Source organism: Pholcus phalangioides, unplaced genomic scaffold, assembly GCF_987345545.1.
Source record: "Pholcus phalangioides strain wild (caught in Gottingen) unplaced genomic scaffold, Ppha-v1.0 ptg000039l_1, whole genome shotgun sequence".
Taxonomy (NCBI): Eukaryota; Metazoa; Arthropoda; class Arachnida; order Araneae; family Pholcidae; genus Pholcus; species Pholcus phalangioides.
In genome coordinates, this window is record NW_028301625.1 from 17,509,533 (window position 1) to 17,527,348 (window position 17,816).

Sequence of the window (17,816 nt, forward strand, 5' to 3'; positions counted from 1 at the left end):
TGGGTTTGGACAAAATAATGTGAACACCTGTGCAAAAAACACTCGAGGGAACCTGTCGTATGAATGAAAAATCCACTGGAATGTAGATGGGACAAATTCTCTCATCAAATTTTATGTTACTTCATTTTTTTTCCTTTGAATGTGAAAACTTTTTCCCGTTTTGAAGTTTTTCCTGCTTAAATTGGTTTTAAGATGGGTTGTGGAAAGCAACATGAAGGAAAGGCATTGCTACTGTTACTTAGAAAGGATGTAATGTAGTTACTCTCTCTCACATAGTTGGTAAATTATTCAAAACTTTTCTGGTTAGCAGAATGCATTTGAGTTTGATTTAATTATTTCACACTTATGTAAAAAAAGTAATTTCGACGAGTTCCACTGAAATGCAAATTTTGATAAAAACTAAATTCAATTTCAATTCATTCAATTTGGTAATAATCAAAATTCATTGTAAATTTGATCTCTTTCTAAAAATACTTTGGTCACAATTTTTAAACATTTTGGTCACTATTTTCACTAGTTTTGAGGCCATGATCTGTGCTGAGTCCTGTAAAAGCATCCCAGATAACATCTGAGATGAACACACATTTACAGGAAGGTGTATCGACAAAACTATCCACTGTGAACTGCATGCAGCAAACATACAAGGTAGAGTGACTATTCTAAAATCATTGGTGACACCATGCAATGCCTCGAAACGACAAACATAAGAATTAGACACAACAATGGGAGAATGTCATCTGGTCAGACAAATCGTCGTTCACATTATTCCAGACTAACGGGCGTGTTTACGTTTGGAGAACACCAGCACAAGCCTATGACGTTGTCTCCTTCCTACTGTTAAGCATGGAGGGGATCAGTGATGCTGTGGGGCACAATGTCTCACTGTGGTCTCGGCCCACTTGTTGTCCTGGATGGGCGGATTAATGCAGTGGTTTATGTCAGTATTCTGGCTGACCATCTTCATTCAATGGTGCAATGTTTGTTCCCTGATTCTCGACCTGTGTTCCAAGAAGATAATTCACCTGTTCACACTGCTGGAATTATTGGAGACTGACCTGATGAACTGCAACACCTCGTGTGGCTCGCTCTGTCCCCTTATCTTAATATAATTGAACCTTTGTGGGGTATTTTGCTTGCCAAAATGTGCAGTAGGTTTCTACCTCCAAAGACACGTTCTGAATTAGTTTCCTTTTTGCAGGAGGAGTGGCTACCTATCCCTGTGACTGTTGTGTATGACTTGTATTTGTCCATCCCACGATGGATACAAGCTATAATTAATGAAAAAGGGGGGCCAACAGCCTATTAATGAAGATTGTCTCATTTCACAGGTGTCATATTATTTTGTCCAACACTTGTGTATATATATATATATATTTTTTTTTGGCTGCTTCACCGATGCTTGCATTGAAATATGTTTGCCCACTAATCCAAAAAGAAATACATATCAGACATGTTTTCTCATTAATGAAATAAATCTGCTTAGCTAGAAATATATCAGGATAATTGATATTAGAGAAGCACTAGAATACCATCCTTTTATTATTTTCTTTCAAACCAAAAATGGCCCAGACTCGGTTTTAGCCAATGCTTACTGTACTAGTCATTTTAAAATACAGAACTGCTTTTTGTTCAAGCTCCAAGAAAATTGGAGAAACTGAGTACTTGGCTAGTATTCAATGAAGAACTTGGTGTTATTAAGTTTAGCACTGTATTTTACTTAATAGAACAGCCATCTCTTTCTATACTGTACGGGAATAATTTTTGTCTCGCCACTGTCATTTTCTGCACACAAGGGTTAATTAGACCGGGACCTACACTTTATTGCGGATTCCGAATGGCAGGCTTGTTTTATACTCAATTGGGGACTCCCTGCAGTAGCAATCTTTACTGTACAGGGATAAGGCAATTAGTTCAAGTCTATATGAGGTTTTCTGTATTTCTTTTTTAATTACAAGATTGAATAACTTGTCATCTCATAAGAACAGGTGTACTATACAAAGCTGTTTTAAAATAGATTATTTTTTGCTCATTTCACTTGAATCATGAAATTCAAATTCCATGATTCAAGTTTTTTTAAAAAATATGTATTTTTTTAACTTATGCTGATTGAAATTAGTGTGTCCTGCCAGAAAGTGATAATTAATTGGAAGGCATACAAAGTAAGTTTTGTTTGTTTGTAGTTTTAAATTTTCGTAAAATTTTTTGGTTATCAAATGTTGAATTGTATTTTGAATATCTGCTATCGTTCTCTTCATCTTCTACCTTCATCTGATTTATAAATGTATGGTATTTTTTTCCATAGAAAGTTGCCTTTAAATTGCTATTTCATTTTAAACTTTCAGCTAAACCTTTTCAATTTCTTTCAAACTATGTATTTCTGAAAATATATTCGAAATTTTTTATAAATTTATAAAATTGGTTTCATTTCATAAGCTTATTTTGATTTTTGGTAGTTCATTTTTGTGTTGAATTTCCTATGTAGTGATATTTCTATTACAGCGTTCCAGTCTTCAAGCTTACCGGCAGCTTCTTGGCAAAAAACATGGCAATGCCGCATTATATCATATTCTTACGCACCAAGAGGAACGCAACTGTGATGCTGTAAGCTGTAACTTTATCAATGAAAACAAAGGTAGAATTAAGTTCATATTTTATTAGGAATGATATTCTTATATATGATTAGTTTTATGTTTCTATGCACTCTGCACATAAATTCATTGAATGGGATTCATTTAATTGTTCATCATATTTATCTAAAGTTTTCCCAAAGTGAGTAATGTTATATTGGCAGGGGGCGCTATAGAAGCTACCTTTAATATTGGATTGTATGGGATAACTTAGCCAGGGGAATGGTAAGAAAAAAATTATAAGAATTGAGCAGTGAAAGAAATAAACTTGGGGAAACTCTGACTAAGCATTAGGGTGGAACAAAAAAGGGTGTTTTTTCACTTTTTTTGGAAATTTATGTTGCCTTAGTATCCAAAACATGCCTTTCAAGGTTTTAATAAGTTATACCAAAATCTAGGAAAATATTTTAATATCTTGAGGTTCCTCACAGACCCTAAAGGTCACGCAAAAAGACTTTTCTAAGTGCACATTATAAAAACCTTTTCAAACATAAACAAAGTTGATGATTTTTAAAAAGTATTTTTTAAAAAAGAAAAACACTTAATTTAAACGTTATTCAGTACACATGAGGCAAAACTGAATATTATCACAAAAAAAAAAAAAATTTTTAATTTTTAATTTGTATAAATTAAAACTGAATATATATAAAAACCCAGAGAAATACAAGTTAAGAGTTCCATACATAAGTAATAACTGACAAGCAATTATGTAGCTGTCATGGCATTTGAAAGGAGAATTTTTCAAGCACACCGAATATAGTGATTGTTAGAGGGAGAAGAAAATAAACCCTTTTTTTTTTGGGGGGGGGAGGGAAGACAAAACTATAATCATGTTCCAAATTTAAAAAAAAAAACAACATAGTTTGACGATATAAGTGTCAGGAGAACGCCTCTATTACTTCCTCTGTTATCACACTGTTATTACATTTCACTTTTTTGCAAAATAGTCCGCTTTTTTTCAAACGATGGAAGAATACTCCTTGATTTTATTCTGGCTTGAATGGAACATGGAACGTACGGATTTCTGCTTCTGATAATTCTTTTCTAATTTTCAGAATTCTCTTGATTCCCAGTTTTTTTTAAATGAGATTCTCATCTGAGAATAATGAGAGCAATAAATTCTCGTGGTGGGTGTAGAAGTTTTTTTTCTCCCATCGCCCCCCAACACAAACTAATCCATAGGATCGCATGTTAGACCCGTAGCTTCTACCGCCCCCCCCCCAGAACATTCCATCGCCCTATAGGGGGCGTTAACGCCCACGTTGGGAATCATTGATCTAGATGCTTCACAAGATGCCTTAGAGGTAACTCATTAAAGTGAAAAAGTCAAATAAGCCATTGCAAGGGATGGCCTATTTCTTTCTCTATTAATCTGATAACACCATTTTTATAACCAGCATTGGTAACATTCCCGTCGCATCCGATCACCATCAATTCGTTCGTATCAAAATCTTGCTTCAAAAATTGGGATTGATGACTTTATACCCCTTGCTCTACTGCTTCTTGGAGTTGTGTGACCGAGATGAATTGACCCGGGTTCCTGCAATATAAAGTTAATGTGTTCTTCAGATATGGTTCTTCTATGGAAAGAATCGCCTTCTTTGACATTAGCTAAGTTTTGTCTTTTCGACCATCAAAATATATTCCTCGCACATTTTGTTCTAGGAATTTTATCTTGCAAAAGAACTCTCTGTGATGCTCTTTCACGCCTTATTTTCATCTGGTCTATTGTCATATTTGGCTTCTCTTTCATCAATAACTCAACATCTTCCAGCACAGCATTCACAATAATTGCAGCTGAGCGATCAGACACACCAGTTCTATCACAAGCAAGAGGAACATTTGGTAATTCAGTTCTCATCTGAGAGGATGATTGCATAACTTCAAAAGCAAATGAAGTACATGCTTCGACACCGATTGATGGACCAGCTTCAGTACTGGTAGATGGAAATGCTAACTTCAACGGCAAACTGTGTTTTGGCTCATGTAGATCACTTTCCTCAGAATCGTTGGATATAGATGAGTTTTCAGTGGTTGATGAACTAGTTTCCGCCATTTCTTGAGATGACTCCAAACGGGATACCATTTTCATTTCCTTTGTTCATTGTTTTTCAATTTCTTCATTGTTAGGACATCTACTCGACCAATGGTCATCTTGCGTGTACTTCTTTGATCTTAAAAAAAATCTCACTCTAAATTTGTGACCTTTCTCAACTTGTTACACTTAGTCTTCAAAATCACATTTGCATGCTGCAATGTCGAACAATTTCAGTGCTTTGCACTGAAAAGATTTCAAGTACAACTTGAAAGTTTGAGAATCTTTCCTTGCTTTCATATTTTTCTGAAGATTCTTGTATTTACAGTAAAAATCTTTGAAAATTTTCCATATCCATTGGTGAGAAACCGTAGGAATTGAAGCAGTTTTCCAAATATTTTCTATTTTTGGCACGATAATTTCAAGAATGCCTGCAATAGCTGGATCTTTTCTTGATTGTTGTGCCTTCATATTGCGTTGAGTCATCAAATAACAAAGCTTAACATCGCCATAGGTGGGCGAGACCCAAGAATCCCTCTCTTTAGGATTTCCTAAAATGTCACAACAATAAAAGTTTGTGGTAATCATTTTGACTGCTAAACACCCTCTCAGTTAAGGGGTAAGATTGCAAATGAATACTGAAAACAAAGGAAAAACATCGAGGTCACTGAATGAATTACGTGTTCAGGGGAATAGGAAAGCCTCCTCCGCGGTGTCATGTTTCAGAATTCCACACGTACGTAAAACTTCAGGGGCGAGGAGGAACCTCAATAAATTTGACCTTTGGGGAAAAAAAATTAGGAATGGCATTTCTTCACATATAGGCATATTTTAAATTCCATTAAAATGGCAATTTTGAAAAATAAAAATTTCGTTCCACCCTACTAAGCATTTCTGTTTGTGTACTTCTTGATTTCAGATTCTAATTTTGAAAATTTCAGGTGATGGCAGTATTTCAAATCATAAAGACTTTTCTGTAGCTTCTCCAGCTACCTCTGAGGGAACCAACTTAGATTCATCTATGGCAGCTTTGACCTTAGTAAGTTGCAGCTTATAAATAATGTAATTTATAGATTGCTTTTAGTTCAGAAATTTTGAAGTAATGCTTTGTCTATCCACAAATATTAAAAAATGTTGCATGCAAGGAAAAATATTAGTTATAGGATGATACAAGTGTTTCTCACCTTACGCTATTAATCAGTTTCACAAAATAATCATTCAATTCTAATTTGCATAAAGTGAGTTAAATTTAACATGGGTAAGATAGGGGCAGAGGTTTTTTTTTTCCAGAAAGATGAAAAATCAAACTTTCCAGCAGCAAAAGTTTTTTTGAATGAATTAATTATTCACTTATAGATAAATCTAGTCAATTTAGGCTATATGAATAAATTTAATACTTTTTACTTCTGTGTTCTCTACTTCCGATTGATTCTAGTGTGAGTGTGGATGTTTTCTTGCCTGATATAGAAAGGCTGATAACTTTTTTAATGAAAGCAGTCATGATTCAGCTGACGAGCAGTATTTTCCATCTCTTTATAAAATTTTAGAAGCAAAGATGGAGAATTCTGAATATTCCACTATTACAAATATAGCAATTCTAGATTCATTAAAATCTTTCTTCAATTAAAATTCTGATGGCATCAAAGATGTTGCTTTAATCAAATTTACCCAGGACCCAGTTTATTGACAATATCTGGGTCCTTTTGAAATGAAAGTGGGTCCTTCTCAAAAAAATTTAAGTACAGTCTTCCCCCCCTTCCCAATCATTCACTGCTATCTGGTATCCCTGTTAGTCAAATACATACCTGCCAACTGTTACAATTTTATTGTACTTGGTACTATTTTACCCAATTAATAAGATTATATGCTTTTGCTTCTAAAAATAAGATTTTGTACCGAATCACTAATATTGATGTTTCCCTGCCATGTCGTAACCTGGTCAGCATTAGAAATCGATTGTCTGTTGATTGACTTCACTCTGCGGAATCAGTAGCTGAAAATTCCAGCACTCCATACGATGAGAAAGAGTAGAACACTGCTGAGAATCTTTACGGTAATTGTATTGGTGTGGCTTATGCACCTAAACAATTTATCCAGCTGCCTCTGACTGTATTATGCAGCATACTGAGTGGCACATCAATCCTTTAGCATCCATTTGATAGATCAATATTTTCCCGAAATTTGCATGCCATCCTAACCCTTTGTTTTCATGAATTATGCAGTATTTTTTTTTTTTTTTTGATTCGGACCGTTTCTGCTCTTTCTTGTGAGGTTGGCAATTATTCATTCTAAAAACATGTTCAATCCAAAAGTTCATTGAAAAAAAAAGATTTACCAGCTTATGACTAGGTCCTTTTACTTTCAGTGTCTACTAGTAGAAAAAGTTTGCAAAGAAACCCATTATCACTGAGAATTTAACATATTGAATTTAACACATGAAATAAATCTGAAACAAATATAATTAAGTTAGGCACGTTTATATATTTACTAATAAATCAAACTGCGCTCTTTCAATACTTTATCTTCCGATTCCCTATTCATATAAAGTGAAGTGATTTCCTAGTGGAATGATTTCCTTTTCCTTCCCTGATGGTCCACAACTCTGACAACCACCATTTAACTGCCACATATTTTACACCTGAATATGGAAGCTATGGCAGATTTGTGTTGGGGAAACTTGACAATATGCTTGTGTGTATGTCCAGTGTTTGGTGTGTCTTGTGTTTAGTAAGTGGTACCATCTATGATCAAAATTGCTTATGTGTGGATTTGAAATTTAATGTATATGTATTTTTGTAATGGGTCTGTGTGCTCATTATTGCAACAGAGCGTTTTTTAAAGGGATAGCCAACTCAAAGTTGGAAACTTTAGAAAATCTTATTTAGCCGATTACCACTGTGCAATCACATATTCCAAACCCAGACTTCTACCAAAAAAGAAATCCAAGTGCACGAGGGCCTGTGCTCTCCCTTGTTGCGATCTGGCAACATCAAGTGACTGAATATGCAAATTATCTTGTGTGTATATAAGTTTGATGTTCAGATGTGTTCGATGCATTCGTTCTCTAGTCATGTAACCTTTAATCTCTTGTTTATAATATAACCTGTTATGTTTTCATCATGAGTTGTTCTTTGCATTCTACATTCACGAACCCACCTTCCAACAAACGTGGCAACGAACAATGGGATTAATTTTTTTCCTTCTATACTGTGATGCTGAGCATCTTCACGCTGGCTGTGAAGTAGGCGTTCTCCATCGTATGTGAGTACGATTGTTTTTATGTGCTAATGCTTAACTGAATTTTCCCACAATGCTGGTATTTCATATTTTAATTTTATTTATTTTAATTAATATTTACAAATTTTAAAATTTTAACTTAGTACGTCCATTGAAGCTCAGTTGTTAGGTAATTTAAATTGCTTTAAATATGGCTAAAAGTGACCATTGCTCTGGGGCTTTGCTTCCATAGGTTCTATCCCAGAATTTGATGTGTCAAAACTGAATTCATTTGAACTATTCTGAGCAGTTGCAGTTTTTCTTGGAAGCCAGTGATATTGAGACCCCGGAAAGGAAACGTGCTACCGTCTTGGCTGTGTGTGGGATAAAGACACTGGGTATTATTTGCACCCTTGTTTTCCTGTGGAAAATGTCAGACATGAGTTTTGATGAAATCTCTTGCAATTGCTAAAAAATCATTTTTGTCCAAATCTCTCTCATCAGATATACTTTTCACATTCTGTTTCAAATTCCATAAAAACGTGCTAGGAAAAGCAGAATCCTTTAATTCCTATGTAACCAAGTTAAGAAGACTTGCTGAAGATTGTAATTTTGGAGAGACATTATATGAGTATTTAAGTGATCGATTAGTTTGTGGGGTCAAAGGTAAGGATTTGTGTGTGTGTGTGAGTGAGTGAGAGAGAGAGAGACTGAGAGTGTGTGTGTGTGTGAAGAAGGCTACTTGCTGTGATGACACTATTGTTAGAAATGGCAGCTTCCATGGCTTTGGCAGCTGAAACTGCTGCATCTCAAAGGAAATTGATTCACTCATAAATTTCAGGGAACTATAAAAATTCTTATTTTGTTGATCAAAAATGCATTTATTCAGGTGGTGTTTCAAGGATTGCAGGTCCTTCTAAAGCAACCAAGAATTTTCAAAATATAACAAAGTAAATTGATTTGTTATAGTTGCGTCGGGTCTCTCAAATGCTCAGAATGTAAATTTGGAACTGCAATATGTGTGTGCCATAGCAGTAGTATTCAATGTCACATTAAAAAAATATGTCGCAAAAAGCATAACAAGTGCACTTCAATGTGTACAAATGAAATAGGTATTCAAGAGGAATATATAAGTTCTGTACATAATTTTTTTCAAAATTATGAACGTGTAAATAATTTTAATTCCTATCTAAAACAAAATGTAGAGATTTCAAAAAATTTGAAAATGGAGGTCAATTGAGGCTCCTGTTATTCAATCTTATCAAAATCTGTTTTTGATGAGTTGTGTATTAAAAATAAAAAAAATCAAGAATTCAGAAAACACTCTTTAAATTAAGAGATTTTCAAAAGAATGTAATTTCACTCTTAAGTCTTTGTAACGTAGAAGTTGAATTTAAAAATTTGAGAGCAAAATTAGATGTTCTGATTTCTAAAACACCCTGTACGAACATATTAGGGTTCCAGCCTCTCAGAATTTCTGACGGGCATTAATGAAATTGATATGGATCCAATCAGTCAAGTACTTCTGAAATACAGGGAAGTTTTTGATGAAGGTCTTGGATCTTACAAAGGTGTCTGTTTCATTGCCGATAAAACCCTGAATCTCCCCGATCCGCTTCAAGGCTAGGAACGTATCTCTGGCTGCGAAGCCAAAAATCGAAGCTGCTTTATCTAAGCTTTTGGCAGGAGGAGTCATTGAGCCTAATTATGACCATAAGTGGACGATTCCTGTGATTAAGGCATCGGGTGATGTCAGGCTATGCGTTGACTATAAAGTCACTTTGAATAAAGCTATGAATGCTTACCTCTATCAGATCCCTGCTGTAAATCAGCTACTTTCAAACTTGTAGGGCGGAGGGGTTTATGCAAAAATTGACTTGGTGCAGGCATGTCTACAACTTCCTATAGGTCAAAATTCAGCTGATGCTCAAACAATAATAACCCATAAAAATGCATTTAGAGTAAAAGAATTCAATACAGAATCAATGTTGCCCCAAGATTATTCCAAAATTTAATTGAAAATTTACTCTCAAATTTGGAAGTTGTTGTTCCATACTTTGATGACGTTCTAATTAGAGCAAGTTCTTGAATCTGGTCTAAAATCCAACAAAAGTAAATGCCTTTTTTGGGAGAGCAAGGTGGATTTATTGGGCTACAGAATTGACTCAAAAGGAATTCACCCTTCAAAGTCAAAAATTGAGGCAATTCAAGCCTTTCCTGTTCCAAGAAATAAGCCACAACTCCAAGCATTCTTAGGGCTCATAATTTTTTTTAAGTTTTCTCAAAGATAAGGTGATTAACGCAGAAATTTTGCATAGGTTGCTTGACCAAAAAATGAGATGGCAATGGACAAGCAAACACAACAAAGTGTTTAATACATAGGCGGAGATCGACTTGGAAGTCTGGGGGGGGGCAAGGTCATTATTGCTGGGGGGGGCACGATGATGTCAATTCACATATACATATATACATTAGATCAGCCGACTTCACCTTTGATGCTGCCCCCCCCCCCCGTATCTCCGCCCATGGTTTAATACTCTTAAGAATTTATTGAGTTCTGATTGTGTGTACTTGTTCCATTTGATAGAAAACTGCCCATTGTTTTGGCATGCGATGCTTCGCCTTTTGGGGTTGGTGTGATTTTGAGTCATAAATTGCCAGATGGTTCTGAAGCACCACTAGCATATGCCTCGAGAACCTTATCTTCCACAGAGTGGAACTATGCTCAAATGGATAAGGAGGCATTAGGCATAATATTCAGAGTAAAAACTTTCACAACTTCATTCACAAAAGTCATTGACCACCAGTCCCTTCTGGGAATTTTCAATAAAAATAAACCCACGAAGGAGATATCTCCTTGAATGCTGAGGTGAAGTTTGCTCTTAAACGCTTATGATTTTTCTTCTATACATATAAACCAGGAAAAAAGATTTTGAATGCAGATTCTCATTGAGCCGATTGCCAAAAGAAATCTGTAATTGTGAGGTGCCTCCTCCATTAGAAGTTATTTTCAATGGAGAGTTATAATTTCCACCCCTTCATGCTAATGAAATTAACATGTTAACGCTTGTACTTTCCCCCTGTAGAGCCTGTACTTTCTAGAGTATTAAATTGGGTACTGAGGGGATGGCCTACGAGTTTATCAGATTTGAGATTTAATGTGTTTTTTACAAAAAGAAATCGGCTTTCAGTTAATAAAAAATTTTTATTGTGGGGAAATTGTGTAATAATACCTGCATCTGGGAGACTTCGTGTTTTGCAGGAATTGCACTTGGGACATCCAGGAATTGAGTGGATGAAGTCTCTAGCATGCTCATGCGTCTGGTGGCCAGGCCTCGACGTCAACGTGGAGAATAACGTGAAGGACTGTCTGACGTGTCAACCAACAAGACACGCACCACTAAAAGCTCCTGTACATCCCTGGGAAATTATTTCAAAAACATGGTCACGAATTCATCTTGATTTCACTGGGCCATATCAAAGTCAAGAGTTCCTGGTCCTTATGGACTCATTTTCTAAATAGGCCAAAGTTAGCCACATGGCATCAACAACTGCTGAAGCAACCATTGGTATCCTTTGGGAGTTCTTTGCTGCGCATGGGATTCCAGGTCAGTTCATTGCAAAATAATTCAAGCTGTTCTGTGACCGTAACACTGTTCATAAAGTTCTGATTGCGCTAAGACGACAGTTCGGAAATGGTCAAGCCGAGAAAACTGCCCAGACCATCAAAAATGCCTTAAAGCATATCGTTTGAGGATCAGACTTGAGGATCAGAAAAGCAGAGATTGGCGAACTTTCTTCTCCAGCAGCATTGCAACCCTACGACAACTACAGGTACAAGTTCTGCAGAGCTGCTCATGGGGAGGAGGCTCTGCACGATTCTTGAGAATCTCCATTTTGATCTCAATGCAGAAAGAAGGTTGAAGTAGGAGTTGGACACCTACAAGAGAAACGGTAATCGTCGTACAAGAGAGTTTAGTCCAAATGATCCTGTCCAGATCAGAAACTATACCAGAGGTCCATCTTGAATTCCTGCAACCATGCTACAGGCAGGGCACAGCATGGGTCACTTTTTTCCCTAAAAGTCACTTTTTTAGAAGCTGGTCACTTTTGTTTCATATTTTCAGGCCCAGGTCACTTTTCCACTTTTTAGCGAAAAGAAAACGCGACCTCTGTCTCTCACGCGCTTCCGGTATAGCTACGTTTCTCTCTTCTAGGAAGAAGGGTTCAAGGTCACCTATTTTCTTCTTCTCTCCATACAGCTAAAGCAACATCCCCTATCAGAGTTGCCAGATTGGCGATTTTCCCACCAAATTGGGCTGGTTTGAACAGTTCGGCGGGAAATTTGTCTTTAGCGGTTTGTGGTTTTTTGGGCGTTTTTTCCAAAATTGTGTTCATGGTGAATTTCACCCTATTTTTCTTTCTTTTTCTTTGCTTGTGAGCAAAGAAGTTTTTCTTTTTCACTTCAGTCCCCACCTCATGTTTTTTTCCTAACAAGGCCGAAGGGGGGGGGGGCATCGCACCCAACAATGGAAAGTCAGAACATTCAACCACAATGTCTTTGCCTCACCTCCTCCAAAACAGTGTGTACACCTCCATTATTTCCAAACAGCTGTAGGTTTCTCACCCTACCATACGGCCAATATCACCCCTCTTCCTTGGATGATTTAATGGTCCTGAGGAGAGGGGCAACAGAAACTATAAGCAGGGATGTGATTGCTTCGCCAAGCTGCACCATTAGCAATTTCCTGCTATATACTGCCATGGAGGAAAGAATACAAGGTAGTGACTTCAGGCACAAAAATTGTGGCTACCCTATGGGCTGACAATTAACCCCAACAAACTGCTCTTTTACCAATACTTAACGTGTTTTGCCGGATAGAATTCTTTTAAAATATTAATAACTAAATAAATTTAAGCACCATGACTGTTTAATGTGTCTTCAGGTAATCTACATGATCCAATAAAGGGGAAAGATAAAAACCCCTTATATAAGGATAAGATTTTATATTTTTAATTTATTTTTGAAAGTGGGAAGATAATTTTTCACTCTCAACTTGTCATAAGTTTTTAGTTCAGTGCCTTCAATTTATTTTGGAAATTTGATGTATCACATTAATAGAAGAGTCGATCAACTTTGCCCAAGAATATTAAGAAGACACCAACGAATAAGGCAAATACACGAAAATAAAAGTCCTAATGCATTTCAACACCAATGGGTGCCGTCTTCAGAGGAAAATATAACCACTAGTTACGCTGACCGAGTTTCCCACTTGGATTGAATACCAAATCTTAACGCTCGGTTGCTCAGCCGAAGAAGTACGTCTGTTCACTTCAAACGTCGTGGTCAGAATGAAGCTGTGAGCCTGCGTGAGATACTAATGCAGCGTCCTGATTGGACACTAGCGGAACAGTGCTATCCGATTGGGGCTATTCAAATTTTCTTATAATTCCCGCTCGAAATGAATTTAAGCCATGGTGTTGCGATCAGGGGTGTAGATTTATTATCGTTGACTAGTGTATTTTTGAAGGCCCGAATATATGTGCCTTCGTAGAAATCTAAATCAACTGTGGACTTGACTTTGTGAAAAACTCTCGCTTCTTGAAATTTGAATCTATGGTCTTCTTGCCAACAGTGAGCGGCGATGGTCGATTTTTCACATTCCTGATTCTTAACACAGCGAGCGTGTTCATTTAATCTTGCTTTTATGGGTCTCCTTGTCTGTCCTATATAACCAAGAGAGCAATCACCACATGGAATGTAATAAATGCCCCATTGTTTATTCTGCGGTATAGCATCTTTAGGGGGCATGAAGCCAAAGTTTTTAGTGGGCTCATCTATGGTTGTTAGATTGAACTTTTTAAGAATCGGTTTGATCTTCAGTGATTCAGTGAGAGTATTGGATTGTAGGATATGACTACATTTTCTTTGAGTGGTCTCTCTGTAATATTTTCTAGAGTGGTTCCTCGTGCTGGTTTCAAGAATTTTCTACTTATTTTGTCAACGATCTTGGTGTTGAACCCCCAGTCTATCGCAATTGCTCTGATGGTTTCAAGTTCATGATCTAATGTGTTCCGATCTGAACAGGTCTTGAATGCTCTCGCTACATAAGTGCGAAACGCTGAAAGTTTCTGTTGCATGGGATGGCAAGATCTGAAATGAGGTGGTAATGAGACTGCGAAAGGCTTACGATAGACTGTACGTATTATTTGATACGTACAGTTGAACCCAAACAGCTCAACATGGTGTCTTTTGACGTAGTGTCAATGTTTACTAATATTCCCATAGGTGGTAGCATCAGTTGTCTAGAAAGACGACTTAAAACCCACAATTTTACACAGCCGGAAGTAGAAGAAATTTGCAATCTGACCTTCACATGTATCTCACAAACAGCCTTCAGTTTCGATGACAAGTTTTACACCCAGACAGATGGTCTAGCAATGGGCAATCCCATCTCGCCGATTTTGTGTGATATATATATATGGACGACTTTGAGAGTAAGCTATTGAACGTTGTGCCTTTCTTATTTTATCGGAGATACGTGGACGATACTTTTGTGCTTTGGGACGGCTCTAAAGATGACTTGGAACAATTGTTACTCGTGATGAATGACATAGACCCCCATGTTCAGTTCACAGCCGGATTTGAAACTAACAATGAACTCTCTTTCTTGGATGTATTAGTAATGAAACACAAATCACAGTTCCAAACCTCAGTCTATCGTAAGCCTTTCGCGGTCTCATTACCACCTCCTTTCAGATCTTGCCATCCCATGCAACAGAAACTTTTGGCATTTCGCACTTATGTAGCGAGAGCATTTAAGATCTGTGGTTATATTTTCCTCTGAAGACGGCACCCATTGGTGTTGAAATGCATTAGGACTTTTATTTTTCTTGTATTTGCCTTATTCATTGGTGTCGTCTTAATATCACATTAATGTCTACGGGAATATGATTAATTAAAATAATATGAAGTTCCAATAAAAAAGTGCAATTTTCATAATTTTTCTTTTTAACTGTTTATTTTTCCTTTTTGTTTCGTTCATCATTATGCTAGATCCGGGACATTTCAAAAGTTTTTCACGCCTGTGGGCGCTCGTCTTAAGCGTTACATGTGGAATTTTTATTTCTGAATCAATTCTGAGTTGCTCGAGCACCTTCTGACAGGGCCGTAGCTAGGATTTTTGCCACTCGAGGTGAACATGATTCAGCTGTACGGGGCAAACAGCATTTTGCTGCCCCCGTGCCTCAAAGTACTGGAAGTGCTCGACCGTCCTCCGCCACTGTGTATTATGGTTTTGCCGCCAGTAGGCTGTACAAATTTTGCCACCCTTCTTCTGTTCCACTCTCATATTCTTGAATACGTATTACTAAAATATATGCCGCCCATTTGAACCTTCCGCTATGTAGATGTAGTCCTGAGAAAAAAAAATATTAAAAATAAACTTTTTTTACGAGCCACGATAAGTCATCTTTCTGACCTATAATACTTAGGAAAATAATGACTTGGGTTGGTTTTTTTCTTCTTCATTTTGTATCCAGGGACGCCGGAACATATCTGCTCGGGTTGCTAAAGCAATACCAATCGTACCAATCACCATTTGAACATGGCTCAAATATTGCACTGTTTTTTTAAAAACAAAGCTGTTTTTTAATTAAAATTTTTGAAGACATATCCGTGGGACCCTTACCTTGTAAGGAGTTGCATTCCTGTAGCTCTTTTTGTTTGCAAATCATTTCTGGTCCAAGGGACTTTCCCATACACCCTATATGTCCATTAAGCATGAGAATAAAATGAGCATCATAGAATCTCAATACCATAACGGTAGTCATAGCAATAGACTGGAGACAGTATATTTCATCGCTGATTTCAGATGGATCTCAATCCTTTGAGTGGCATTAACAAGATATCTCGCCTCCTTATCTTAGCATTGGCAAGCCCAAATACTGTATTTTGTAAAGTTAATCCCTCTCTCAGTGGAACACTTTTCCCTATACCAATGGTTCACAAACTTTTGTCAACCACGGCTTCCTTGTCTAATTCATGATTCGTCAGCGGCTCTTCAGGATAGATTAATAGATATTTTCCGTTATAAGAGAACTTCTTAAAAGCATAAATAGGTGCACAAATGAATATCTCAGGCTCGCTACGACACCCCACATAAAGGTTGCCGATGTCCCTGGAAACAGCGACACACATTTTGAAAACACTAATCTATACCTATTACTTTTTCATTACTTTATGTACTCATTTACTGCTGAAAATCATAACGAAGCTTATTGCTATTATGCCGTGTAAATGGGTTAAAAGGCATCAACCAATAGTCTCATCTATGTAGTTGAAAAGTACAAAAAAGTCGCTGAGAGAATAAAACTCGTAAAATAAAGCAAAAAATAAAAATAAATGCAATAATGGCATAGCTTTGTTATCTGAAGTTTATACGCGAAAAAAAAATCAGACTACAGAATTGTTTATTCCAGTGCTATTATCAAAATTAAAATTCAAAGCTCAAAAGTTTAAATAAACAAATACAGTCACAGAAACATGTAATTTAAAAAAACATCCTAGTAAAATGAGATGTATTGAGATTCAAAGAGGAAGGAGAAATGGTTCGACAGTTTTTTTTTCCATTTTTCACGACTTCTGGCAGTGTGAGGGAGAATTTGTGAAGGAAAAAAATACATAAATGATTTCAAAATGAAAAGAAAATATACACAATGTTTTAATTATCACCATGAACTTATCGTCTAAAACTGTTTCTCAACCGCGCCGTGACATCAATCGTACCGGGCAGCAAGAATATATTCATTACCCTTTCATTTTTCGAGCATTTCCACGAATAACTAATCGGTTTATTTCACTATTATGGTACATATTTTAATTTTTCAGTCTAAAAATCATTTACAAGGGGAAAGATAAAAAACCCTCCCAGAACAAAGGCTTGCAGCCGCATTTGTAAATTATAAGAATTTGGAGGATTTCTCTTCCCCTTATCGCATTGGAAATCCTTTGTTTTGTTGCAACACCCAAAGGAAGGGAAACATGTTGCTGGTCCTTCCCTTCCCCCTCGAAACTAGTATTTTTAATTGTATTTTTTTCTCATTTTTGTATTTTTGTGTATCTGTCTTCATGAGACCCAAACAATGCAGCAGGGGTAGGGAATGTTTTTCCATACTTTCCGTCCCTTTTTCCCAAAAATATTCTGCTTTAGGGCTCTCTGTTGACAACCAGATGACCCTGTTGTTTGCGTGTTCATGGTTTGCCATTGTCGGCACCACAGAAAATGACCTGAAGCATTCTTGTATATTTTGAAATAATGCCATAAGAAAACTCACATAGCCCACATTCCTTGGAGACTATAAAAACACCTGTGCTCTTCGCCAAGCTGCTAACTTCAAAGGGGAATAATATTTTTTTCCTCGGAAATAAATATTTCTATAGGGAGAGGAAAAAATAGTTTTGCAGACCCATTCAACACATGCGTTAGTTAACAATATTGAAGCTGTCTGTCTTTTTTTACTCGGCGGAAAGAGAGCCGCTGATAGCATGCAATTAGTGTGCAGCTAAAATTCCTTGGCTGTTTTCTTGAATAGATATACAGTATACCTACCACATGGGGGGGGGGAGAGAATCGTTTCTGCTGTACAGCATTACGGATTGCTATGCTGAACTCAGAGCCACAACTACAAGTTGATGCTTGGTCACCCGGGGCAGGCACGCATTTTGACACCACCTTGTAATGTTGAAGGTGAGGTTTCAGAATGAAATTTGCGCCCCTTCAGGGTCTAGCGTGCGGGAAACGAAACCCGTCTGCCCCCTCCCCCAGTTGTGGCCCTGACTGGACTTCCTATGGTGTGTAATTTTTTTTCCCGCTCAATGTCTGTCGGATGACCAGCTGCATGTAGAGAATCAAACCATTCCTCGCCGTTCGTGTAAG

The 17,816-nt window shown here is 36.9% G+C and overlaps 1 protein-coding gene across 5 annotated transcripts in view; it reads left to right on the plus strand.

Annotated features, from left to right (window-relative positions):
* Positions 1 to 17,816, plus strand: part of LOC149065638 (constitutive coactivator of PPAR-gamma-like protein 1 homolog) — a 234,636-nt gene that overhangs the window by 126,144 nt on the left and 90,676 nt on the right. For all 5 annotated transcript variants that reach the window (XM_089253548.1, XM_089253549.1, XM_089253551.1 and 2 more), the window contains exons 6-7: positions 2,500 to 2,632; positions 5,604 to 5,701. In XM_089253548.1, the coding sequence (XP_089109674.1) occupies positions 2,500 to 2,632; positions 5,604 to 5,701 (231 nt within the window). The remainder of the gene's footprint in view (positions 1 to 2,499; positions 2,633 to 5,603; positions 5,702 to 17,816) is intronic.